This window comes from Rhinolophus sinicus, chromosome 2, assembly GCF_057876585.1.
Source record: "Rhinolophus sinicus isolate RSI-liver-muscle chromosome 2, RSI-T2T, whole genome shotgun sequence".
NCBI lineage: Eukaryota > Metazoa > Chordata > Mammalia > Chiroptera > Rhinolophidae > Rhinolophus > Rhinolophus sinicus.
In genome coordinates this window covers 149,944,039-149,971,460 of record NC_142502.1, presented here as the reverse complement: position 1 = coordinate 149,971,460, position 27,422 = coordinate 149,944,039, and the positions used below count along the sequence as shown (strand labels likewise).

General features: G+C 31.8%; 1 protein-coding gene across 2 annotated transcripts in view; it reads right to left on the bottom strand.

The window, feature by feature from the left end:
* FANCL (FA complementation group L) overlaps nucleotides 1–27,422 on the bottom strand; it is a 60,885-nt gene that overhangs the window by 18,332 nt on the left and 15,131 nt on the right. For both annotated transcript variants that reach the window (XM_019717216.3, XM_088796155.1), the window contains exons 5-7: nucleotides 24,349–24,449; nucleotides 14,094–14,190; nucleotides 9,026–9,094 (exon numbers count right to left, since the gene is read on the bottom strand). In XM_019717216.3, coding sequence (XP_019572775.3) covers nucleotides 9,026–9,094; nucleotides 14,094–14,190; nucleotides 24,349–24,449 — 267 coding nt within the window. The remainder of the gene's footprint in view (nucleotides 1–9,025; nucleotides 9,095–14,093; nucleotides 14,191–24,348; nucleotides 24,450–27,422) is intronic.

Below are 27,422 nucleotides of genomic sequence, written 5' to 3'. Positions count from 1 at the left end.
TTTTGGATAAATAACCAAAAGTACTGAAATAGGGACTCAAAAAGATATTTGTACACCTATGTTCACAGCAGTATTGTTCCCAATAGCTAAAACATGAAAGCAACTCAAGTTCCATCAAGGCATGAATAATTAAAGATATATAGATTTATAGATCTAACATATAGATCTTAGATCTATATATCTCAACAGAGTAAAAAGGCCATATATATATATATATATATATATATATATATATATATATATATATACACACACACATACATACATATATTCCATCTGTCTGTGTATACAAACACACACACACACACACACACACACACACACACACACACACATATGCAGTGGAATGTTTTCAGCCTTAAAAAGGGAGGAAATTCTGACATATGCTATAACATGTACAAGCCTTGAGGATATGCTAACTGAAGCAAGCCAGTAAAAAAAAGACAAATATGTGTTATATGGCATAAAGTAATCAAAATCAGAAAATCAGAAAGGAGAATGGTGTTTTCTAGGTGGAAGTGGAGAATGAGGAATTACTGTTTAAAGGGTTTAGATTTCAGTTTTAAAAGATGAAAGCGTTCTGGAAATGGATTATGATAATGGTAGCAAAACATAAATAAATTTAATACAACGGAACTGTACCTTTAAAATAGTTAAGATGGTAAATTTTGTTATGTGTATTTTATCATATATATTTTTTCTTTTTTGTTTGTTTTTTACTTAAATGAAGTGAGATGTTAAAAATGCCAGCATGGGACTTAGTTGGTGGCAGCCTGACCCAACTGGTGAACAAACCCCTGTGGTTATCTATTATTTCTTTATTTCTCCGATGTTAATTCTGAGAAAAATCATTTCTATACATCGCTGCTTAAGACCCTTAATGTTTCTAACATGTTCTGTTATTTGTTTTTAACTTTCTTTACTTTGTATTAAAACAAATATAAAGGTTTACATAATAAAAATAAATAAATAAAATCAATTAGTAAAAAACAAACTAGTGTAGCTTTTGTTCCACTTAGGTCCTACTGAAAAAAGCATGCTACTCCCTTTGACAAAAAAGGTTGACTATACCTAATTTTTCATTGCTCACACTAAAAACAATGAAATAAGGAAATAAATGGTCACAAAAATCTTTGCTTCGGACAATGTCAAGACTAATAGAATACCAGTGGTTGCTGGCTGCCAATATCACCCACATAAGCCAGAGCCAGGAAAAATCTTAACTAACAACGGTATTGTTTAAAAAAATAAAAGGATGTTCCATTGCCTCTATCTACCAACTACAAAATTCTGGTTTGCTTCATTACATCTATCTGTTAAATTAGTTCGGCTTCTAATATTCAATTTCTAGTTTAGCACAAAAGAAGGGGAAAGTAAGCACATTTCATAGCTGAAAGGATTAATACCTCTCAGTGATTCTAGCAGATATTTGAATTAAGTTATTTCATATCTGAATTATCATTTCTGTCTTCAATCTACTGAATCTTTATTTTCAATATAGGCATCTAATTTCCCAAAATGATGGTTTAAAACATACACACACATACATGCATGCACAAGCACACTGATATGCACATATTTCATACTAACTCTTAGATTACAAAAAGCACAAATAGACAGTTATCAATATACCAGACAAGAATAAAACATGAGGTATAGAATGTTATAAATTGTACTTGTGTTGAAATAAATTTGCTTCACTGATGTTAGCTAAAATCATCTTTTTTATCTAAAAGTATTTAAAAAATATAAATCAGAAATTAAGAAGCCATTTGGAAACTAATATTTATATTTTTTAATTATCTGGGACACTTGCTATGTAAGACTATTCTGCTGATTTACTCAAAATATAATATTATTAATCTATGTTACTTGTACTACCACATATATATAGCTATCTACCACAGGTAGACTAGTGAGGCTGACAGATATTTTTCATTAATCATCCCTATTGCATTTTTGAACATCAGAAAAATTCTTGATTGTTACATATAAATGGAAATATTGCCTTAAAAGTATATGTAGTTCAACACATACAGAGAGATACCAACTATTTATTGTTATATATAGATGTGGGTATGTTTATATACACAAACATATAATATAAATGTATATGGAGAGATATTATTTGTCCATATTTATCTTGCTACTTTAAGAGCTCTCCAATTCACAAATTGTGCTACCACCCTCTATAACTGTGCACATTTGTAAGCATTTTATAATTCAAAAGGTCTTTCATATACAATATCTGTTTCCTCTCACATGCAATCAATGATTTGAGTATTTCCCTCTTTTTCTATAGTTAAACAATTTACACAAGATCAGGCACTAGCAAGGAAAGAGCCAGGATTTGACCCAGACTTTTAGACTCTGTTCTCTTTTTACTATGTTACAGTGGTCGAGCAGAATTAACCCTGAAGCCTACCACAAAGGTCAAAACAAGGTCACATTTATTAACATTAGCAGGTAAATCACTTAAATGTGACTTAAGGTAGTACTGGAGGCATCTGACAAAAAAACCTGTTCCATACAACTAGTCTCATTGGGTTTTTAAAATGGAAGCATTTCACCATGCCATAAAAGTATTTCATGTGCTCACAATACAAAAATATCAAATCTACAAGCATAAACTAACTTTGATAATCTTAGAAATCAACTGAAATTATAATGATATAGATTCAAAGTCATATATCCAACTGCCCACTATGCACACTTACTTATATATACTACAGGTATATCAAACTCACCCAGTTCCAACCTGAACTTTCCTCTACACCCCTTCTTCCTGCACTGCCTACCTCAGTTGGTGGTACTACCGGTCACATCAGCAGCACTGGGAGTAATCTGAGATCTCATGATCAGTAGATCACCAAGTTCTATCAGTATAACCTGTGAAATTTTTTCAATCTCCTTTCCTCTTTCCCAGCACCCATTAACCTAGAACAAACCCTAATTACTCCCAGCATGGAAGTATATAGCAGCCCCTCAATCAGTTTTATTCACTATAGTCTTGCCATCCTCACTTAGAACCTTCTTCTACAGTGACAAATATTAAAAAATATTTATAAAAAATATTAATAAAAAATATGTTTTGTTGAAAACTAATCCAGAGAAGTGTTCTGAGAGGAATTAAAAAACAAAACAAACAAAAAAAAAAACATGCTGGACATTTATAATACATCTTGGCACATTAAGAAAGCTGAGAAGTGCTAAACCAAGAAATAGTAAAACTTGTATCTAGAATTTCATAAATGTATTAGATCATAGAGTCCTTCCTTCATCTTACCCCCATTAATAGCCAAAAACAAAACAAAACAAAACAAAAGCCACTCTGAGAAACGCTACTGCAAAACAAGATTCTGACCACGTCACACTTCTTCCTGATGACTCCATTACCTCATTACCTTGAGGACCAAGCCCTGGATCATAAGAATTAGTATAGCAGACCTGGCCTAACTAGCAAAAGCTCCAGTCCAGAGAAGACCATAGAGTATCAACTGATGTGTAATTCATGCATTATCGCCTACAATATTGTGTCTTTGTTCTTTGGCTAACATAGTTCTCTCCTGCCGTATTCTCTCTCCTCCCAAACCTAACTTCTCATTCCTCAAGACTCACTGAGCTTAAGTAACTTCTTGAGAAGAAAGTCTGAAGAACTTTCTTGACTACCTTAGGTTAGATTATGTGCCTCTCTTCCACCTTATCAAAACAGCTCATCACATCACTCAACACAGTTTACAGAAATTATTCTTTTTAAGCACCTCCCTCCTTATCAGACTGAAAGTTACTCCTGAAAATTTCTCCTAGGGGATTAGAACCTGCCTAATTCTCTGTAATATCCTCAGGGGGCAGCTCAGACTCCGCATATAGGAAGTAATAAATGCCTGTTGCATTGAAATTGTTTCCTATAGAAAACTACAGCTTCTTGTTTTTCTGTTTATGTACTTTTACAAGGTAACTATTAAGAAAGACTCGATCACAAGAGCTATATAATTTTACCTAATAATGCACAAAAATAGAATATAACTTCCCTAGTAGACCTGTGAGTCAGTTCTCTTATCTCTGCCCCCCCGCAATGTAAGGTACTTTAAAAATTTAAATAAGTTATTGAAAAGAAAAAAAGGCAATTAATACGTTATTGAGTCCAATAGATAACATTGTTATTTTTCTACCATTATCACATAATCTCAATAATGAATTAAATTTCTTTTTTTTGATCCCTTTTATGTCTTTTTATCCCTACCACTGTGGCAACAATAAAATTACCAAGAAGGCAAAAGCGTATTTAATGAACCAATTTAAGAGTGAACAAAAATCCAGTACTACGAGTTCTCCAACAAAGACAGCAAAGAGAAAAATGGAAAGAATAATCCGTAGGTCAGAAAAGGAAAATTTCCACAGGATTCTTACAGTGGATACTGAGGGTTTTTTCCTCAACATTGTGTTTGTTTTAAACCAAATTTATTTTTCTTAACATCTCTGTGAAAAAGTTCTTATTTCCATGCACATATGAACTGAGGTAAACGGCAGTCATGCGACTTATTTGAAATTATACAATTAAGTCAATGGCTGAACTGTAAACAGAATCTAGGATACCCAACTGCTATTCTGCTGCTCTAACTAATGGATCATGCTCCCTGCTATGTAATAGGACTGTTTCCTTTAATTACAAATTCTTCATTCACGATCGGATTATCAGTCAGAGGCTTTACATTATTTTGTTCTTTTTGCATTCATGGCATTATTCCAAGAAAATGAAATTTCATGATAAAAAATATAAAGAGTACTGCTTACTGCATCATACCAAATCTGAAAATCTCTACCACCCTGGCAAGGAGACTTCACCAAGCCTTCACTTAATGGTACATTTATATGTAGAACTGCAGTTTTAACATCCTGTTCGGGTCAGTCAGTGACCTGGAGAAAACGCATTTTGTTTTTACTGAATCACTAATATCAGTGCACTGAAAATCTTACATTAGGGCCTACTATGGTCTCGTTAGTCAACAATACTCACATATATGATGTAGACATAAAAGTCCAAACAGTAAGAGATTGTTAAAGATACATTTTGAAGCATTTGTGGTGTTAGGAAGTCAAGAAAGATAAAAATCAGGACATGCCCTTACATTCTACACTAAAATCTGTAAAAGAAAATTTACTGGGCAAATAAAGTAAATATCTGAAAAGAGGTGTGCAGTCACTTGTCTTTGAGCAGCACTTTGTGTTTTTTTGGCACATATCACAGTGGCAGTGGTAGCAGCAGCCTTGCCCTTGGTGCTGATTTCTTACTACTCGGAAATGTCTCCTCTGAGCCAGAATACACTGGCTGTTGCTGATCATGCTGTGAGACACCTGCACTGGCTACTAGGCTTGTCATGACGCACAAAACCCTACCATCTTCAGCTTGACATTGCGCAAGTTATAATTATTCATCCAAATGAATATGTCAGAGCAGCAGCAGCAGACCTCTCATCAGAGCAAAAGAAAAATACATCAAAACATTATCAACCCAGCAGGAAGACAGGGACCATAAGGAAAATTACCCATTTTTAATATGGATGCCACAAAGCCATGTCTATTATTTCACAAAAAGAAAGGAAAATAAAGATCTTCCAAGTTTAAAGTCCAGAAACACTGAATCCAAAGGGGAAATGTACAAAGGCAAATGAGGAATGTTTTTTAAATCAATTATCTGGAACCTCTTAACCGTCTCTTAAATATGTTTGCTATTAGCCTACACCAGTAACATTATTTTGCTTAAAAACCACAACTGTTTAAAAATGGTTAAGAGAGAAAAAATAACTCCCACACGCAGAACTGTTTCCAAGAAGTCAATGAAAAAAGATCAAAAACAGCAAAGAAGTCTGACATTGCTTCTTACTTTCAAAACATAAACTAATATTGTCAACAGATGTGTAAAAGACTCAATGAGTTCATACCCCGGTAACATCACCAAAGTGTTTACGATGTACAGCTAGACTTTAAAAGAATAGGTAAATAATACATTTTGAAAATTTTCTAAAATGTAATGGCATATATATGTAAAAGAAATGTTGACATCATCCCCAGGACACATCCAAATTCTATGAGCGTATATAAAATAGGCAAGTAAAATAGAGATTCCTACCTCATACTTAAATAAATTTGAAAAAGGATAACTTTTACAACAAAAGGATAATGTATTTTCAGAATAAGATATGGAAGATTTTTTTTTCCAGTCAAGACAAAACAGCAGAAATCACAAGGAAGAGATGATAAATGTGACCACACTGAAAGTTAAACTTCTGATTGACAAAATATATACAAAGTTAAAAGACATGCCACAGGGAGAAGATACTTACATCCCAAAATAATCAATAAAGAATTAGTATGCAAAATGTGTAAAGTAAAAATTTAAATAGGCAAAGATTATAAATGATTACCAATTCTTGATAAGAATTAAGGTCAGACCAAGATTGGGAAGGCATGTGGGAAAGCAGGAATTACTATGCATTGTTGGGTAGAAGTATAAATTTATATAACCCATTTGGGAAGGCAACTAGCAATGTTTAGTAATCTCAAAGAGGTGCATTTCCAGCACTTTCACTTCTAGGCATAACCCACACTAACAGTCTCACACGTACACAAAAAAAAATGCAAGGATGTTAACTGCATCAAGAAAGTTAGGAAGAAATTGTGAACAACCTTATCAGTAGGGCAACAGATAAATTAACTTTCAAATTCATATAATGGAATGATATAAATTATTTAAAATAAATGTACTTCATATGCATACATCGTTGGTAAATCTCTCAATGTTGTATAAAAAAGTCAGACTACACATATTATAAAATATAGAATAAATGCAGCAAAACACATGCATAAATAGCACACACATCAATTTCAGGGAACTGGTAAACTCTAGATAGGAAGAGAACGAAAGAAAGAGGAAAGGCAAGAGGGATAAGTCTTAATTGTTCAAAGAACATTTTATTCCTAAAAGACAGAAATAGAGATATATCTGAAGCACATGTGACAAAATATTAACATCTGTCAAATCTGAGTTGTGGATAAAAAGGTGTCCAAATTTGTATCTATACTTTGCTAAGAGTTTTAGTATATTCTATAATTCTAAAAAAAGAATTTATGACATTCCAGTTACTACTAATTAATTCTATTTTCTTGGAGCTAGTACAAAACAGAAAACTTGTTATATGACCCAATTAAATCTAAAACTTAAATTTGAATTTGTGTTATAAACACTTAGTCCATGCTTATATATGCAAGGCACTTGAGCTAGTGTTAAGTAAGGATACAAAATTTAAAAGGCATTATTAGCTTCAAAGATTTTCCAGTCCAGGAGAGTCACAAACTAATTTTGCTAAATGGCAAGAAAAAGGTAAATGCATCTTTCAGTAGAGATGCAAACTTATTCAGATTCAAGTGTGGGGGAAACTTGTACAGCTATCTACATTTTAAAAAAAAATAACTAAGGAATGCATCAAAAATATATTCTTCAACCTTGCATTTTGATAAATATTAAAGTATAACTTAGAGATGGCATATCTGGAAAGAATAATACCATCTAGATTAGGGGTGACCAAACTGCAACCCACGGGCCTGCAATCCATTTTTTATTGGCCTGTAGCAAATTCCAAAAATATATTTAGTTTACTTAAATAAACCAGGTGAGGCAATATGTACTTCACCTCGAGTGAGTGGCCCAGCTGTTTGTGTATTTTACCGCATATGGCCCTTGGTAAAAAACGTTGAAAAATGTTTAGACACCCCTGATCTAGATACAATGTTATCCCATAATCCTACATAAAACAAAGATAAAGCTTATACAGATCAATAGGTACACAATTTATATATAATTCCAATTCTCTTTTTAAAAAAATCAACACAATATTTCATATATGTATATATATGATAATACCAAAAGCAAATCACAGCGTATTTCCTCTCCTTTATTTCGCTGTGTTTTCTCAATTTCCTTTGGAAGGAGTAAGACTTTTTTGTTTTTAAAGAAGAAAATGAGAAAAATAGTTTTTGAATATATAGTATGATTAAAATGACATTTGAACCTTCACAAAACTATTTAAATCCTGTTAAGCTTTTTCTTAACTATTATAACATCATATGCCAGACAATTATTTGATATTTAAAATGTAAGCATAAATTCTCAATTGAACATATCAAAAGTTTATAACAAAAATACAGGTAACCCGAATTTAAAAAATATTTGTAAACTGTCACTAGGAATATTTTTCTCTTTGCATGGAACCATTCTGCTAGATCTTTAGAAATCATACACATAATGTTAATGACGGTAAGATTAATAATCATATCACCTTGTAACTACATAATGTTCCAGTTTACAATGCACGTCGAAATACATTATCTTGTTAGATATTTACAATAGATTGAGAAATTCAATTGACAAGAGCAAGAGAAAGAATCTCCTATAGTCTTTATTCAAAGTACGATGTTTCTAAGCACATACACAACTTCGTCTAAGTTCAAGGATGAACAAAGGATAAATACTTTAGAACAATAAAAACTGAGCTGAAATGGCAGGGTTTATATTTTCAGTCATTAACTTATTCTCAGAAAAGGATTATGATATTACATCATCAATGTTAAAAGTTTTAGCAATATGAAAATTTTCACCCAGTTTTCCACTTACTGCTCACTGTTTTAAAGTCCTTTACCACTTAAATTTAAAGGACTATTTCTGTCAATAGAGCTTTACATTCATCTAAAATAAAGCATAAAGATCTAAAAGCTGGATGATGGGTTTATGTATGTGTGTGTGTGTGTGCATGCGTGTGTGTATATGTGTGTGCATGAGTGTGGTGTGTGTACAGAGAGAAAATGAACATTAACTACTAGAAAATATAAAAGAAGCACTCTAGAAGTCCTGTTAATAAATATATGCTTAAAGAAAACTGAAGAAAAAAATCACTTTAAACCTATAATGGCCACTTATTAGTAAACAGAATATGCTTTTTAGATACTTAAAATAAATTTTAGAATGTACCTTTGGTGTCCAGGAAACAGAAAATGAAACAGGAAAATCCACAAAACAATCTGGTGATTCTGCAGGGTACTATGAAAAAGCATAAAATTAGGTCATTTTTGCTTCTGTCTGACAATTTCACATGAGATATTTTAGAAAAACTGAATATATTAGGAAAAGTATTATAAATGCAAATTATACATAAATATTTTGATTCTACTATTATAGAGATGTCAAGAACTGATTAACAGTCAAGTTATGCTCAGGAGGTACAAACTTTAGTGATTTGGGGGTAACAAAGCAATCAGTTTTTAGTAAATTCATTACTATGAAATATGTCAGTGTTAGGTCAGCTGGTAATGCGATTTGAGGGGTAAATCACACTGGATCTCAGTTTCTTTGTTTTGTTTCAATTTTTTTCTTTTTTGTTGTTCTTTTTTCGTTTTTGTTGGATATTAGTTTCTTTATCGTTACAATGAGATCAAATTAGTTGATATTAGTTTCCTTTCAGTCTAAAATTAAATCTCAAAAAACGTCAGTTACTACTTAAAGAGGCAGTACCTGTTAAAAGAATCAAAAAATGCACAAAAATATAAACAACTATCAATTTTAAAAAAGTATGTTCCGCAATTAAGCAATTTCTATTAGCAAGAAGATAAATAAAAAGAAACAATAAAGTGTCTTCTGGCTTATTAATGAAAAACAAAAGTAATAGTTTTTTGTTTATATAAAAAAGGAAGAAAAACATTTTTATGGTTAATAAACAGAAACTTAATTCAACAATTTTATAAAAAAAGTGACATAAGGACAAACGAGGCTTCTAAGTTATCAAAGACAAAACAGTTTATCTTAAAATCAATTTTGTTATTAAAGAATGGTACTACATGACTTCTCTAAAATCCAATTCTGGATTTTTCAAAGTCAAATGTAATTTCTAAATACTTATTTCTTCCCATTAAAAAGCGAAATTTACTAAAAGAAAATTATTTTTAGGAAAACTACTCTCTCGTTGATAAAATGTTTAGAAAAAATTTTAGACTCACTTTTTTCAGCTTATTTTTCACTATTTTGCTGAGTAAGTGAAAGGGGAAAAATTTATCACTGAAGTATTTAACAAACATCACATCATTTGAAGTCAATGCTTTGAAAAGAATTAACATTTAGTTATAAGGATAGGTTGGCTGAAAAGAAACTTAACACACACTCTGACTAATGGTATCTGACTATAGAACTGATAACGCAAAAGGAAACATACAGTAAACCATATGAAAATATAACAATGCTCTACTTTGAAAAAAAAAGAAAGGTCAGGCTGAAATTAAGGAGAGAGCTCTATTTCAGAGAATTAAAATGTCAGATGATGTATGTAATAGTGTAACTGCTGTCATCACTGCAAAAGCAATCTGTATGCCATTTTTACAAGCCATGTTTTTATCTCAAAGTAAATGCAGGCAGAGACCTTCGCTTTCTCTGGTTTTCAGTTCTGCTAACTCATTTGTGTGATCTGGGACAAGTCAGTAAATTTCTCTGGTGGCTTTAGATGTAAAAATGATGAAATTCAACCAAAAGCGTTACAAAATTTCTTTTCCCTCTAACATGTTAAGATTCTGTTAAACTAACTATGCGCCCTTGAAACCGCCATGGATCAAAAACTGAATACTTAGATTGCTTTGAGTTACTGGTATTTGTCTCCTACTGATGCTGACAATGAACAGTATCAACTCTCTAACTTAAACAAATCATCAATCGGAGGCAAGAGTAGGAAGTTAATGAAATGTTTTCTATATTTAGAGTAGATAAACCAAGTCAAGTATCCATGACTTTGGAAATCATTAAGTACATACAGCTCATTATGTTAAAAGAGAATACGATCTCATATTTAAGTAGGGCACAATCAAGGTATGTATGTATTGACATAGAAAGAGATCCACTAATAGTTGAACAAAAAAGCAGGTTATAATAAATATAATCCCACATATATAAGTGTGGGATAGTTTCTGAGATAAATAGATCTTTCAAATATATTTTATGTGTAAGTATGCAAACATAAATATAAATTAGATTGAACTATATCTAGGTGGCTTTACTGTGTATCTAAGTTAAATGCATGTATAGTATGTGCTAATTATATTCACATTTAAGATCAATTTATATAATAAACTTTACATAACTACATAGAACTTTGGAAGCAGAAATTTACGTACTTATGGATGATTTAACATGAATTATGAAGTAGCATCCTAGGTACTTATTTTCAGTCCCCTGTACTGTGCACTAACTGCAACATAGATAACTAAATACAATATTGCAAAACATCTACCAAAATTCAGAGTTTTCAGTAGTAAGTGGTATAGGTATACATAAAACCAGCAGAGACTAACTACCAAAAGTTTTAATTTAGAACTATAATTGACAACAAAAGCTACACATAAAGGAACAGTAATGGAAAAATAATTAATTATTTTTAATTAAGTTTTTTAAAATCTACCTTGAAACAATTCAGTCAAATCAATAACTATAAAATAATACAATTATAAAATTATAAAAGCAAATTTTTTATTACGTGCAATATATGTAGACTTCAGAGTATACTGTTCTAAGGAAAATTTTAACCCAAACTCTTCCGTGATTAAACCATCTAAGCAGTAAGGTTCCCTCCTCAGTGAATACATACAAACCGCACATTACAAAAACAGCCATCAGAGACACAGAGTGCCCAGTCTCTGATATACATCTGTGATTTGTTCTTCTAGTAGCTCTGATCTTGGCCAAAGCTGAGGAAACAAGACCTAGGCAACTACTTTTTTCAAGAAAAGATCACTTTACCCCACAATTCAGGATGTATTGTAGGTATTACATAAAAATACACTCATAAAAACAACAAAATTCAACTGTATCCCTTACATTTCTTTTTGATTTATATATTTATTTTTAATAGGGGGTGTCTAGTCAAAATTAGTATTGTGTTCCTTGTGAGTTTTTGCAGACAGTGAGGGAGAGTAGCAGAATAGGAAGAATGTATTCAAGAATAAAATAATAGAACTAATGCATTTATTATATATTTAAAAATCATTTTAAAAAGTCTGTGTATTTACAAAAATAAGCCTGCTTTAAGGTTTAAAAAAAAAAAGAAAATCAGCCTGACTCTTTAAAATTTAGTTTGGATTAAGATTTTGCATTACGTACTATTAACATATAGTTTCAGCTATCACTATTTTTAACTGACAATTCCAGGCCCAAATATTTCTAGAAAAGAAATTACCATAGCTAAAAGATAACTTTGGTTTCTATGAAAACTGAATTAAATGGATAATTAAAGTCTCTACTAAATCATACCAACATAAGATTCATTCAGTTCCACTCTTTTTTTTTTAACAGATTTTTTTTCTTCCTAATTCCTTCCTACCTCAAATAAAGCTTTCTAGTCTCACTTGCCAAGGCATCCATAATAATGTTTCATAGCTATGGATACTGCAAAAATTGACACTTAAAAATATTCTCCAGAGAAATATTAAAAGTGTCACCTTATCTACCTTGTGAAGGTGTAAGAAAAAGCCAACAGACTATAGGCTACATCCTCACTCTCAACACTGCCAATATCATTAGCTGGAATTAATAATAAAATCTTATATGTACAGATACAAGCAGTGTAGACACAAAGCATCTCTTTCGTAAGTAGAAAAGCTTGCAAAAATTAGGCTAAGAAAAAAAAACAGAATCAACATAGATGTATTTAAAATATTTCATTTTGGTCTTCATAGCCACAAAGCAATTTTTATCAATGTACAAATTATAAAAAAAAAAGCTTTACAGGAAATGACAGAACCCTTGCCAGTGGCAGTATGTGACCTTTGGAAGGATAAAGGCAGTCTTCTCCCTGGTCTTAAAAGAAAAGCACACCTTTAAAAATTAAAAGGGCAAATAATTTTTTTTTTTCATTTTAACAAAAATATCCATGTAACGTCTTTTACAAATAAGATTTCTATCCTACTAATTTTTTTGACACTTATCACATATGAGTCTTAAAATTATACCTAAACATTCTGTGTGTGAGAAAAAAGAGAGTGAGTCATCTCTCAACTTGTCTGAGAGAGGCACTATAAGATACCAACTTTTCTGTGTCACCCAGTACAGCTTTATATATTAATTCTCTCTCATGGAAAGCTTAAATGCCAGACACATTTTTAAAAAGGACAAACACAATTGATCTTTTCATCACTACAATCTTCTGAAATAGAGTTGATTGATGACTCCTGGGAACAATAAAAAAAAGATGTCCTGGATTTCTCAGATTCTAATGTTTCCCTAGTGATTACTAAATAAATGATTAATATGTTGAACTTGCTTATTCTACTTATTTCTCAAAATTCACAATTTAGAACTAAAAAATAAAGATGAAACAGCTATGTTTTGTGCCAATAAATTAGTGAGTAGTTATAGATCACTAGTCTGTAACGGGTTCTCTAAATAGAGCCATAACCTTTGCAAACTCTAAAATAATGGAAGTAAAAAAAATTTCAGCCAAAACAAACAATAAAAGGTATGCGTGCGTGTGCGTGTGCGTGTGCATGTGCAGTGTCTGTGTGTGTTTGTGTGATGGGTCAGAAATAAGAATTTCAAGGGTAATTCATAGTAAAAGTTGAAAACAAAAGACCTTCAGTGGAACTTTACTTGGGATAGTGGAAACTTCAACTCTTTTTTATATATATATATGTTGTTACCAAAAAGTTATTTACTTTGAGGATGCCGAATCTTATTTGCAATATTTCTTTATTATGAAGTCTAGATTTTGATCAAATTTGAACTAAAATAGTGACATTAAATTATATCTAGGCTTTTGGAAACCTGGCGAATAAATTCTTTGAGGCTTTCCAAAATATTTTTTTTAAAGTATTATTATATATGATGTATTATATATTATATAGTATATATATGTTATATGTTATATATATATATATATATATATATATATATATATATATATATGTTTTAGAAGCAACTAACACTTCTTTACGTTGAAAATATGATTCACAAAGGTCATTTCACAAAATATTTCCTGACTGTAATAACAGTTTAACGAGGCACATACCTTCGTCTTCAACTTGAGAGTGATTAGATGCTCTCTACCAGAAGCATCTTCAGCTTTTAACTTGATGGTGCTGAAGCAAGCATCTGCATATACAAGTCTGGTGAGTGGAAGAGCATAAAAAAATGATCACACTGGGAGGGCAGGACTGAGGAGAGGGGGTGGTTGGAGGACGATAGGATTCAGAATGAAAATATTTGCCATGTTCTTATTAATCCATTACAAAAATTAATCAGAGGGATTTCTGCATGCCAGCCCTTTACGCTGCTATAGATTTACTGCCGTTACTACAGCAGCCTCGTGCTTAATGCAGTCATAGATCTCTGGATTATTTACAATGTGTGTCAAGGCTCATGCTGTGGTCAGTGAGCACTCTGTTTCAGGTTTCCATCACTGGAACCTTTGGCTCACACAGCATGTTCCTGTCAGCCTCTACTTATGTACACATTAAACTTCCTGTCAAACTCTCTGATCCACTTCTGTAGTGTGATACAGTGTAAGACTTTCATGCTTCCTCTATTTGCTTTTCTCCTCGATGAACTTTTCCTTTATTTTCAATGTGACTGTACAAAAAGGGCTGATATGAGTTCACATACTCAAATAGTTCCTCCAAGGAAAATGCTGTATAAGCACAGGTACGGCCTGGTCTCCTAACAATAAATTTTCTTTTGGGGCAACATTATAGCTTCTGACACTTAACCTGCGCAAGTATTCAAGATGACTAATATTTTAAACACACAGCACAAGCACAACTGTTTGGGATTTAAGTTGTTCTAAATGCATGCATTTTCTACAATAGAAACCAATACCCTTTGAAATATATCATTCTGTAAAACTATAATCCCTTGAGTAGCATAAGCTACTGCCAAAAATGTTCAAATTTAGTAGTATATTTACTAGTGAACTGGGCAAGAGGATATTTTTTGACATTTTTACAATACTATTCTCTTGTAAAGATAAAAAGTAGCCTAAGAGTATTGTGTAACTTATCACCCAGACTGATGGTTAAGACCCATTAGAGTTCAGAACTAACATTAGCCTCTTACCCCAGGAAACATTTTTTTAACATCACTATATGTGGTTTAGTCGCTGGCCAGATATAATGGTAAAATGGGTCAATTTCAAGAAATGCTGGGCTATAAAGTTGTGGAATACTGTTTGTAATGAAAAATAGATCTAAAACTAAAGAAGACACATATCTTCAATAATAAACTGAAAGATAAAATAAAAAAGTCTTTATCAACATAAGCAATTTTTAGCATAATCAATAAAAAAGTCCAGGCTCTTAAAAAACAGATGAAAGTAAAATTATTCTAGAAAAATGTTTATATAAAAATATGATTTTATATATATGGTTAATCATTAATTTCTTTAAACTATATCTGTAAATATCTCAAATCCCCAAAAAAATTTAGAAGAGACTTTAACACATGTTTTATCAATACAACTCTAAGGTGCAGATATATGGGGGCACCTGACTCTGAAAAAATCAACACTTCAGTTCAAGATGTTGAGATAAACATATGCATTTATACCCCTATTCAAAAAAGAAAAAAAAAAAAAATGAGGTGTAAATAAAGCCAAAGATACAAAAAGAAAAGGAATAACATCAACTAAGGTAAATTTTCAACAAATTTTATAAAAATGAAAAATGTTTAGAAGAGTACTAGCTGATAAAACACATTAGATGAGAGAGAAAGAAGGTTTCAGGAAAGGGATAGCTAACTCTCTCCCCCTCCCAAAAAAAAAGCAGTCTGTAGAACAGAGGGTAGGACTTATATACAGGGAGAAATTAAGAATTAAGAAAAATGTTTTAAAAATACAGGAAACCAAAAAGAGAAGAGGAAAATTTAAGCTAAACTATAAACAATGAATCTATGTTAAAAATTGTAATTGCTCTACCATTAACTTTTCAGTGAAAAATATTTACGTTGTCATAAAAACACCAAACTGCTTACTAATTAGAATTGTTAAAATCCAGCAATAAAACTAAAAGATTTAATTATAGTTACAGAAAATGATGTAAATATATTTGACCATTGCAATTTGAAAGGAAGCAATGATAAAAACTGAGAGGTAGAAAAATGAGAGCTCTGAGATGGGAAGATTAGGAACACTAAAATTTGTAACTGCTAATTTGAATGTAAGAGATACACATCTTTAATTGAAAGGACATGAAAAGACTGTAAGACATATTAATCCTAGTAGAAGAATAAGAGAATAGTAAAAAAGGTAGAGACCGTAGTATAGGAGCTAAATCCTTTCTTAATATAGGAGTTAATCAGTATGTAATTCCTAAAACGATAAATCAAGCAATGTTGAATATAGGCATATTATTTAGAAATATGAAAGTTGTAAACATGAACATTTTGCAGTGTTTGTCTCAAAGACACTGGAAATGGTGTGGGAGACTGGAAATGTTGTGGGAAAAGGCTGCTGCTTTGCATTATAAGCCCCAAGTAGTTATAACCACGAGAGAGCAAGAAGGGGTGCGGAGAGAAAAGGAACAACTAAACCACCCACTAGTACTTTTCATATTTCACATTGCTGCTTATCATCAAAATGATCAAAATCATTATTGAATATCTATAAAATAAAACAGAAATGAACAAAAATTCTAGTCTTTTGTCTCCAATGACACAAACAAAAGATCATCTTTCCACAAAGTTTAAGATATGGAGGTAATACATTAGAGAAAGTGTCATGCTCAAAATATGGCCTCGCAGTCAAAATGGTAAGATTAATTTTGTTTAAGTAATTCAAATAAAATAGTAAAAAACATTTATAATTTCAATTAATCTCAGCCTGGTCATTTAAAATTACACATTTTACCCGTGTGGATTTCTATCTACTTTGTTTTGGGGATAGGGAGAAATTTTATTGTGATTATTAACACCTTGAGCATGTGACCTAGATTGCCACATGTCCTCTAGTATTTCTCTTCACTTTCTTCTTTTTGGTAACAGAACGCTACCTCCACAGCACCCTTAACTACACCAAGTTTTAGCAGGGTACACTCCATCCAGCTAGTAACCTTACCTAGCTGCTCTTGGCATATCACTAAATTTTCACATTTTGGCCAGTGGACTAAATTTTGGCCAGTGGACTACAAACAGAAGTGACAGGTACATCTTTTGGATCGTTTTTAGCAAAATTGTGCCTTCCCCTCCTCACCACCTCTCTCACTCCCCCTTCCTTTAGGCTACATCTGAGACAGGCCAATATAAGCCAGCAACGATCATGCAGACAAGAACAACTCTCTTAGTGCAGCTCTGGCCACTGGAACTTTTCACCATAATGGAGGTATTCTACATCGGCACTGTCCAAACAGTTACCACTAGCCACATGTGGCTATGGAGGACTTAAAATGTAGCTAGTACAGACACTGAATTTTTAATTTAACTTAAATATAAATGTGGCTACCATGTTTCCCCAAAAATAAACCTAGCCGGACAATCAGCTCTAATGCATCTTTTGGAGCAAAAATTAATGTAACACCCAGTCTTATTTTACTATAAGACCCGATCTTTAATATACTATAATGTAATATAATACAATACAATACAATACAATACAATACAATACAATACAATACAATACAATACAATGTAATACAGGGTCATATATTAATTTTTGCTCCAAAAGACGCATTAGAGCTGATTGTCCAGCTAGGTCTTATTTTCGGGGAAACACGGTAGTAGCTACTGAACAATGCAGCCACATTAAATGGTTAAGAAATATGGATTCTTGGATGACCTTGTGTAACAGAGCTACCAACTTACTCTTAACCATCATCTGCCTACCTATGAACTCTTAATGATTAGATAAATAAAATTCTATGTTATTCGAAACATTGAGGATTTGGGGTTCTCTTTGTTAACAGCAGTTTAGCCTGTACCCTAACTAACAGAATATATTTCTATCTATTTACAATGGGAAAGAATATCTTAGTGTTTGGTCTGTGGAAGAAATATTAAAGGAGGAAAAAAAACAGTGATAAGCTCTTACAAGTAATGTAAAAATAATTTTTTCTTTAACAAAATCTATTTCAAATGTTTTACTTTATTGTTAAGTTGGGTATTTTGATTTAGACAATATGGAATAAATCATTTTTACTCATTTAATATGAAAAATAATTCATTTAAATAATAACTTTAGAAAACTTTCATCACTGGAAACCTCAAAATTTTTTAAAGTTGAAATCACATTTAAAATTTATATTTAGGAGGAGTTTGGCTGTTATTACTTAGCTAAAGCTGACTTAGAAAATATAAAAACACAAATATATAAAATAAAATATACTTTAGGCACTTTGTATTTATCATTTGCTGCATTTCTTTAAAGTCTGCTTGCAATAACTAAAACGGCACTAAATTTGACAGTCAGGTTTTTTAAACATTTAAAAAGGATATTAATACTTGAACTTCCAGTAGGTTTTTGTTGTTCTTATTAAGAGCTGAATGTTACCAGTACAGAGCAGCAGAAAGAATGTGCTTTATGTCTCTTGAAATACTGAACCCCTTTTGACAACAGCTTAAGTTACATAGTTTTTCTTTTCTTTATATTTATGTAGTAATAACATTAAAAGGCAGACTGAAGACATTCATGGTTTAATAAAGTTTACAGTTTTACCACCACTCTCAAGTTTAAACATTAATACTTCAAACCTAGATTTGAAAACCTCCCTACTTGGTGTCTTTACCTCCTGTCTCTTCTGTACATCAATCTATCCTGCCTTCTATGACTAGATTAATCTCCCAAAGTATCTTTTTAATCATAGTAACCCGTTGCTCAAAAATGCTCAATGAGTCCCCATCACCTGAATATGAAGCATCCTTAGTCTACCAGTCAAGAACATTCACTCTGGCCCTGATACTAATCGTCTTATGTGCGCAACCTATCTATTCCAAAGACCCAAAATGAACTGCACATTTCCGTCACTACAACCTTGCCTCCAACGATCCCTCCCTTTTAAGGCTTTCTATATTCCTTCCAAGCTTATCCCAATACCCACCTCCTCTAAGAACCTTCCTAAATTATCTGTATCCCAAAATGACCTCACCTTTCTGGAAACTCTTACATTGTTCCTTTTCATGTAAGTTTTGGCCATTTTATAAGGAATATACAAGCTTTTTACTTCTATGTATGTGCAAATGCTCTATGCATTGAATGAACAAGGAGAAGCTATTGTCAGACTGGTTCATATTTATTGTTTCACATGTAAGTTTTAAATAATCAAATGCAAATTCTGTTTAAATTAGACACTTATCAAGACATTGCCAATTATTAAAAACACCATTTTTTCACTATTTGGTAATTTGAAGTTATTCAGTGATTTGAATATATGTGTGAAGAAAAACACTATTTATAAAGGTTATTTAGAATGAAAATCATATTTTATATATGTTCTTTTGCATTATATAACAAAAGTTATTACTGGTTATAATTAAATCATAATACTAAGTCTGTAAAACTCATATATGGTCTGACATATTATATTTGTGTGAACTAGTGTCTCAACAACTGAATACCTACTTTACACAGGGAATTATTTAATATATGTTTATTTTCAATGATTATTAAGCATTATTAGTTTTATTTGAAAAATGAAGAAAGTGTATAAACAATGGAATACTACTCTGCCATAACAAAAGATGAAATAGTGCCATTTGCAACAACATGGATGGATCTTGAGATTATTATGCTAAGCAAAATAAGTCAGACAGAAAAAGTCGAGAATCTATGATTTCACTGATATGTGGTATATAAAACTGAAAACAACAAAGGAACAAGACAAACAAAGAAGCAAAAACTTACAGACACACACAATAGTTTAGTGGTTACCAGAGGGTAAGGGGGGAGGGGGCTGTAGATGCAACTGAAGGGGGCCAGGAGAAAAGGCATAATTAGAACTATCCTAGGTAAAATGGGATGTAGATCAGCCCACCTAATAAAGCAAAAGTATTTAGTACTTTTAACTCCAGGGTATTCTTTAACAGGAACTGAAAATCCTGTTAAACCCTAAGGACTCTGTTTAATTCTAATTGTTTTAAATGAGTCATTCTATAAAACAACAAAAATCAGAAGTTAACAGAAACCTATCAAGACATTTTTTTCATCACTCACCTTTGTAAGTCAGTATAACACCCAAAATCACCCACAACGGTCATGCCTCCTTCATCTTATTCATTGGACAACTTGCTGTTTTTAGTGTTAAAAAATTGAAACAAGTACAGAAATTACAAAAACAGCAGTCCAATTTAAGGTGGCTACTAATTCTCAGCGTCATTTCCATTAAAAATAAAGAAAGGGTATGTGAATAAAGGGGAAAGAAAAGGAAAGTATTCAATCATATTTTAAGTATTTTTTCTAACTTAATTTTTTATAATGCTTGATCCTATAGAGTTGATTAGAAATGTCAAGTATATAATTTAAAAACACAGCAAGATCTTCACTAACTTAAAGTAAGATTTTTCTTTTATTAACAGATATTACTACTACTACACTAACAAATCTACAAGATTATTATTTATAGTATAAGAAAAATATAGATATATAGATATGGTCTAGGCATCATTAAGATTCTGAAAATCCATTTAAATCAATTTGTCATGCAAATCATTATGTGTGTCATTTTAAAAGATATTTTAAATTACAAAGCTAGCCAGCTGCTGAGGCAGGGCCTCAAAAGGTAGCAATTCTAGTTTGGAGACCGCACAGTTCAGGTCTCAGTTTTAGATGTATCCTGAAATCAAATTAAGTCACAAAAATAAAATTGATGGGAGATTCTCTTACTCCACCAGAAAGTGTTGGATAAATACTGACAAATCTTATTCTTTGGCTTCTCACAATGCATGCAGAAAACTTCTCTTCTGCTAACACATTCTTTATTTTCTAAAGACTATAAACAAATGATTAGGTAACAGCAGCTATATTCCACTTCAATCATGCATCCTAGTCACTATAATTAAACTATGAATTTTTTCACAAACCTACGCAACAGAGTTCAAAACTATCTCTAAGGAACGGTTAACTTTGCATATGGCCAATTTTATCCATGGTCAGATAGTCACACATTGAGGGTGAAACTAATAAAAACTATCTCCAAGTACTTGAGGGAACTTTATTGAGGGTTCCATATCCTAGTAGCACAACTCCTGGGAGCATCATTCACAAACGAGGTCTGAGCACTGGTATGCAGCCAGCCTTAGCTATATACACTCATTTTATATACAAAGTTGTTATATATCATCTTGAAACTTCTTCTGAGAATTACCTAAGAATTATATAAAGTGGCTAGCACAGCCAGTGGCATACAACAGAAACTTCATAAATGGAAGTTTTGTGTGTAATGATCCTAGTCAAGGAAGAGACAAATATTTACATTGTGGCGAAGGTTATGGTAGAAGCATTCATATCCTTACTTTTTACTTTCATCTATTATCCAAGTTAGAGATCTGTTCTTTTTTCTGTCACATCACGACAATGTATATAATGCAAAGCAAAAGTTATGTCTTTCTATTTATCTCTAAAACCATTTATTCCATAAAATATTTTTACATACTTGCACTATTTGTCTTACAACTTTGTTGATATGGGCTCTCAAGAAATCCTATAATTGTTATAGCACTTATCACTGTTAGAATTAAGCACTACTGTGATCATCTACTTAAATTCTGACTCTTCCACCAATTCCATGAGGAATCTTAAGTCTTGCCTATGTATCTTCACTGCCCTACATAAGCATTCAACAAATAATGGTTAGGTGGAAAGAAATCATTTAAAATATCTCTTGTTTGCATTCTCAATATTTCAACTAATTTTCTTTACTGGCGTTCTCCCAAACGTCACATCGCTTAGAAAACTGCCTCAAACTCACTATATCGATATAACAAACAAAACTAGAACATTTCCTCTTCCTTTCCAAACCTTTCCTACATTCTTAACTATTTTAAACATTAAGATCTTAAAATTTAAACATCTGAAAATAAGTCAAAATGATTTTTCTCTATTTTATCACCTTATATCCAAAGAATAACAGGGTCCTGACACCACTGCCTCAAGACAAATCTTCAGAATTTCAACCAAATTGCTACTAGTGCATATCAATTACTTGTGTTCTCTGTCTCTTCCCTCCATTGTTATGCTACACTTTACTTAAAAGGTTCCATCCCAAATCTTATTTAGTAATGGCACCTTATCAAATAAAGCCTAATCTCATGAATAAACATTAACCAGCCCTTGAGATCACCATAAAAATACATTTAAAATTACACATTTCTGGCTGAGATGGAGTAGCTTGCTACAGACCAACAATTTCACTGAGAACAACTAGAATAATCTAATGAAAGACAAAAAAAAAAAAAAAAGAAGAAGAAGACTGAAGGTATCAAAGAAATAATAAGGCAACCAGGACTTAAAGGACCAAGGTTCTGACGAAGGGGGAACAGAGGAGAGGTAAGCCCACACTTTTGGGGAACAGAAGAGAGTAAGCCCACACTTTGCAGCCATTTTTCCCTTAGTTTATTTACTAATTCTGGGCACAGAGCAAGAGAAGGACATGGGCAAAAGTCCCAGTCAGTGAACAATTATTAAGTGGCAAAACAACAACAACAAAAAACCTAGCCTCATTTTCAGCAATTGAGAATAGAAAAATAACAAACTTAAAGGACCAGAGTCTGGTGAAAGGTGGGGCCAGAGACCTCGACCCTTAATATTTTGACAATTTTCCATCAAAACCTTTGGTAAATCCATAATCTACAACGGATAACAGGATAAAAAGCCAAGCAGAAAGCCAATGAATAGAAAGTGAGAATATTTAGAAATCTCATAATTAGAATTTAGAACCCCCCAGTAGGAAAAAGCCCCAGTGAATATCCCCAAGCTCTCAGTAGGTACTCTTGGAGGGATAACCCAAAAAGCAAAGCAAACAAGAGGTAGATGAAGCATTGTGAAAGGGGTCAAAAGGTACTTCCAGTTATTAAAAGAAATAAGCAATGGAAATGTAATGCATGTCATGGTGGTAACAGTTAATAACACTGTATTGTATATTTGAAAGTTGCTAAGACAATAAATCTTAAAAGTTCTTGTCACAAGAAAAAATATGTGTAACCATGTGTGGTGATGGATGGTAACCAGACTTACTGTGATCATTTCATAATATATATATATTGAATCATTATGTTGTAACCTTGAAACTAATATAAAATCATATTACAATTATATCACAACTAAAAAGTACTAGCAGGAATTCTTTAGGCAGGAGGAAAATAATTCTAGACAGAAGGATAAAACTGAAGGGAGGAATGAAGAACACTGGAAGAAATAATTGTGTTAGTGCATGTGTATATAGCATATATATATACATATATATACACATATGTAAATATACATATATATAAACATACACATATAAACTGAAAAATATTAAAAGTTTGTACATTTTTAATGTAGACTTAAAATGCAAGATAATAACACAACAGGTGAAGGGGGGATAAAATGCATTAAGAAGTTTTAGATCCTTGCATTATAAGGAAACTGGTAAAAGTAACATTGTATATTTTGCTATATGTATGTTGTAATCTTTAAGGTAATCTCTAAAGAATCATAAATCTCTAAAGAATATATAACAAGTTAATAGAAAGAAAAATATAATAAAATTACTAATTCAAATGAAGGCAGATGAAAAGAAACAAAACAGGTGAGATAAATAGAAAACATAGCAAGATGGTAGATACAAAACGAAATATATTGGATGATGTCAACAAAATGGCATTCAAAAGTTCCAAAAGTTCTCCCCTATGTAACAGGAACAAGAAAACTGACCTCAAAAGTGTCAGGAAAAAACAGGCAAATATGTGAGGTGATGGATATATTAACGTAATTGTGGAACTCCTTTCCCAAAGTATGTAAAATCATCACAGTGTACACTTTCAATTTATTATACTTTTATTCGTCAATTATACCTCAATAAAACTAAAAAACAAAAGTTAAAATAATGTTATGGTCAGCGAAAATATGGAAACATTTTACTGTGTGCATTAAAATGTTATTTTTTCCAAATTATATTTACTATTTTACCTTGTAGGCCAATTTTTTTTATGATATTCCTTTAACTCATAGCCACAATAAGGATCAGATGAAACATTCTGACTGAAAGCAGGTATAAAATAAACTACTAAAACTGCAAATATATTAAATTGAAATGTGTAAAAGAAAGGCATTTCTCTAACATACGAGTATTTTAAAATAGACATACTTATCCCAACCAAGAGTTCCTATCTCTTCAATAAGGCTTGAGTAGAACTGGGGAGGAGGAAGTGAGACATGTAGCTCTTGTTTATTCTTTAAAGCAACTTCCTGTTTAAAAGAAAAAACTTGAATAAGCTGTGGAATGCTAGACAATGAACTGTAACTGATTACAGAACACAATTTTGTAAACTTCTTTGTGCCTAAAGTGTCCATTATGTTTTACAGAAAATCCAGCTACTGAAACATTCCCCTTCTCATGAAAAAAAAAAAAGAAAAGGACATGAAAAAGTTAAAGGACTACACTGATGGTCATATAAAAATGTCAATTATTACTTCTTAAGTTATATAAATGTCTAACCACTATGTTGTACACTTGAAATTAATGTAAAATAATACTGAATGTCAATTGTAATTGAAAAATTTAAAAAGGGGAAGGTAAAGAAGAATAAGAGGTCCAAATTTCCAGGTATAAAACAAGTAAGTCATGGGGATGTGATGTACAACATGGGGAATATAGTCAATAATATTGTGATGGCATGGTACAGTGTCAGATGGTTGCTGGACTTATCATGGTGATCACTTCTTTAGGTATATAAATGTTGAATAACTATTGTGCATACCTGAAACTAATATAATATTGTATGTTAGCTATATTTTAATAAAAATTTTAAGAAAGAAAAAACGTCAATTATTATACCACTCAACCTTAAGACTTGAATATTCTCCTAGACTATCATGCCTACCAAAGATGAAAAAAGTTAAAAAAAAAAAAAAAACTCATCCCAAGGCTTCACCATTTTTCTACTCCTACAGGGTATAATGTTTGATAGAAAATGACATTTACCTTTAAAGAAAAGCCTGAAATCTAAGTATACTTTCTAGACTGATATATTCATATACTATTATGAATCACATCCTTACAAACAAAAATCCTTCATTATCACAATAAATATTGACCTGCTAATTTCTTTCTTCATTCTGTATAACTCCCAGACCAAGTAAGTCCAACTTTTCGCCATCTGGCTAGATCACAGTTCCTTTCCCTACTAGGCCCACCTATGTTATTTTCTAGATAGTTTATGTTCCTCCAAACAAAACTAAAATTTACATGTTTTAGAAGCAACACAAACATAGTTAGAATTGCTAGGCTGAAAATTACCAATTACTTCAAAGGTGTTAACCTAATCACATTTGAAGTAAAAATAAATATAACCTACAAATTACATAGATGTTCATATGGTCTGGATTACCAAAAGGTATTCTAAAAAGTAAAGAAATAAAATTTAAAAAGAAATCAGATACCATAAATAACAAAACCATATGGGAACAAATATAAAAATTATAAATGTTTCTGGTAAATGTAACCCTAATAAAAGGCATACATTTTAATACTTTAAATATATGCTTAATCTAATAGTCCTTATACTGTTCTTTTTAACATGTATAGGATACTATTAAAGATAACACTAGAAATAAAGAGATTTTACAAAACAGTATTTCAAAAAGAAGACTATTAACTGAAACTCTTTTATACAGTTATAAATCCCCTTTAGATACAAAATAAACATAAAGGGGGGAAAAATCCTGAAAAAGCAGTTCTGTAAGGCCCAGAATCTCAATTTAGATTTAATTAGAAGGTAAACTGCTAGAAGACAAAGAGAACAGTGACTTTTTTACAAACTAAATACCTAATGTTTTATGTAAGTAGCCTGATGGTCCATAAAAATAAACTGGCATTAAGATTATCCTGTTACTAAAAAAATGAATCAGTACAGTGCTTGTACTTATACACAAAACAGCTATACATATTTCCTTTGAAATTGCTATTTTTATTCAGAAATATTAATTGTTGCTATCCACAAATATTGAAGGCAAAAAGAAACTTGGATAATAAAAATGTATTTTAATCCTAGGTCTATGACATTTGTAAGCTCTGCCTTCTACCTTGGGTCAAATTACTCCCATTCTAGAACCAGAACAGGAAAAAGAGCAAAGGCCGAGAAGCAAAGCATACTTTACGAAGAAGGAGGCAAAGGTGCACAGTAGAAAACAGGCTTTATAAACAGAGGTATTAACTTCTAACTTGAACACTGCCTACCTTTGAGGCCCTAGGCAATCCATGACTCAGCTCTAAAATAGGAATAAAATAACCTACACCTCACACAGTTTTTTTTGTTGTTGTTTTGTTTTTGTTTTTGTTTTTTTAATATAGGTAACTGTTCATTTATTAAGTACATACTGAACTCCTACTGTATGCTTGGGTATTACTAGGATATTCCTTGGGAGAGTTACCAAATTTCCTGAAAAATTCAGTAACTACTAATTTCATTTGGGCATCAATACTCTCATCATTGATTATATTACAGGAACCCTATTTCTGACAACCCATCCCAACAACTAAACAATAATTCTTACATGTTGAGGTACACTGTCATAAATGTGCAATATCATCACCAACTGTGTCCATAATTTCTTTAGAAAGCTAAAATATATGATCGCATTTTATTCAGAAACACAATAAAAAACGTACTAAATAGAATACCATGAATGAAAGATCAACCTCAATATTTTATTTGTTTTAAATGAATGATTGTTTCTTCAAAATTAAATGACCAATAGACAAAAAATAATAACTATGTTAATACCAGAAACCAAGATTTTCGGAGTAAGAGAAAAAAGATATAAGCATAAAATTAAAGGACTGAAAGTACTTTAATGCCAAATTTGAATTGAAATATCAATATGAACTCATGATTAATTGAAAAAGCATTTTTTCCTAGCTTTGTCTTCTCAAAAAGCCTAGAAGTAATCACAGTAAGCACTCCAGTATCTAGACTGTGGTAGCATCCAAATACCATTTAATACAAAGAAACCACGGCTCTTTGGAAAAGTAACTGACCACGGTTCTGGAATAGGAAGAGTAAATGAATATGGGGCAAGTGATGGCAGAAACCAAAGCTTGGGTTGTGCCAGAAGAACTCAGAAGCCAACATGAAGGCCTTTATACTGACCAAAAATGGTACAATTTAAGCATCAAAAAAGAATGGTTGGAACAGATTAATCAAATATATAAAAACCGAG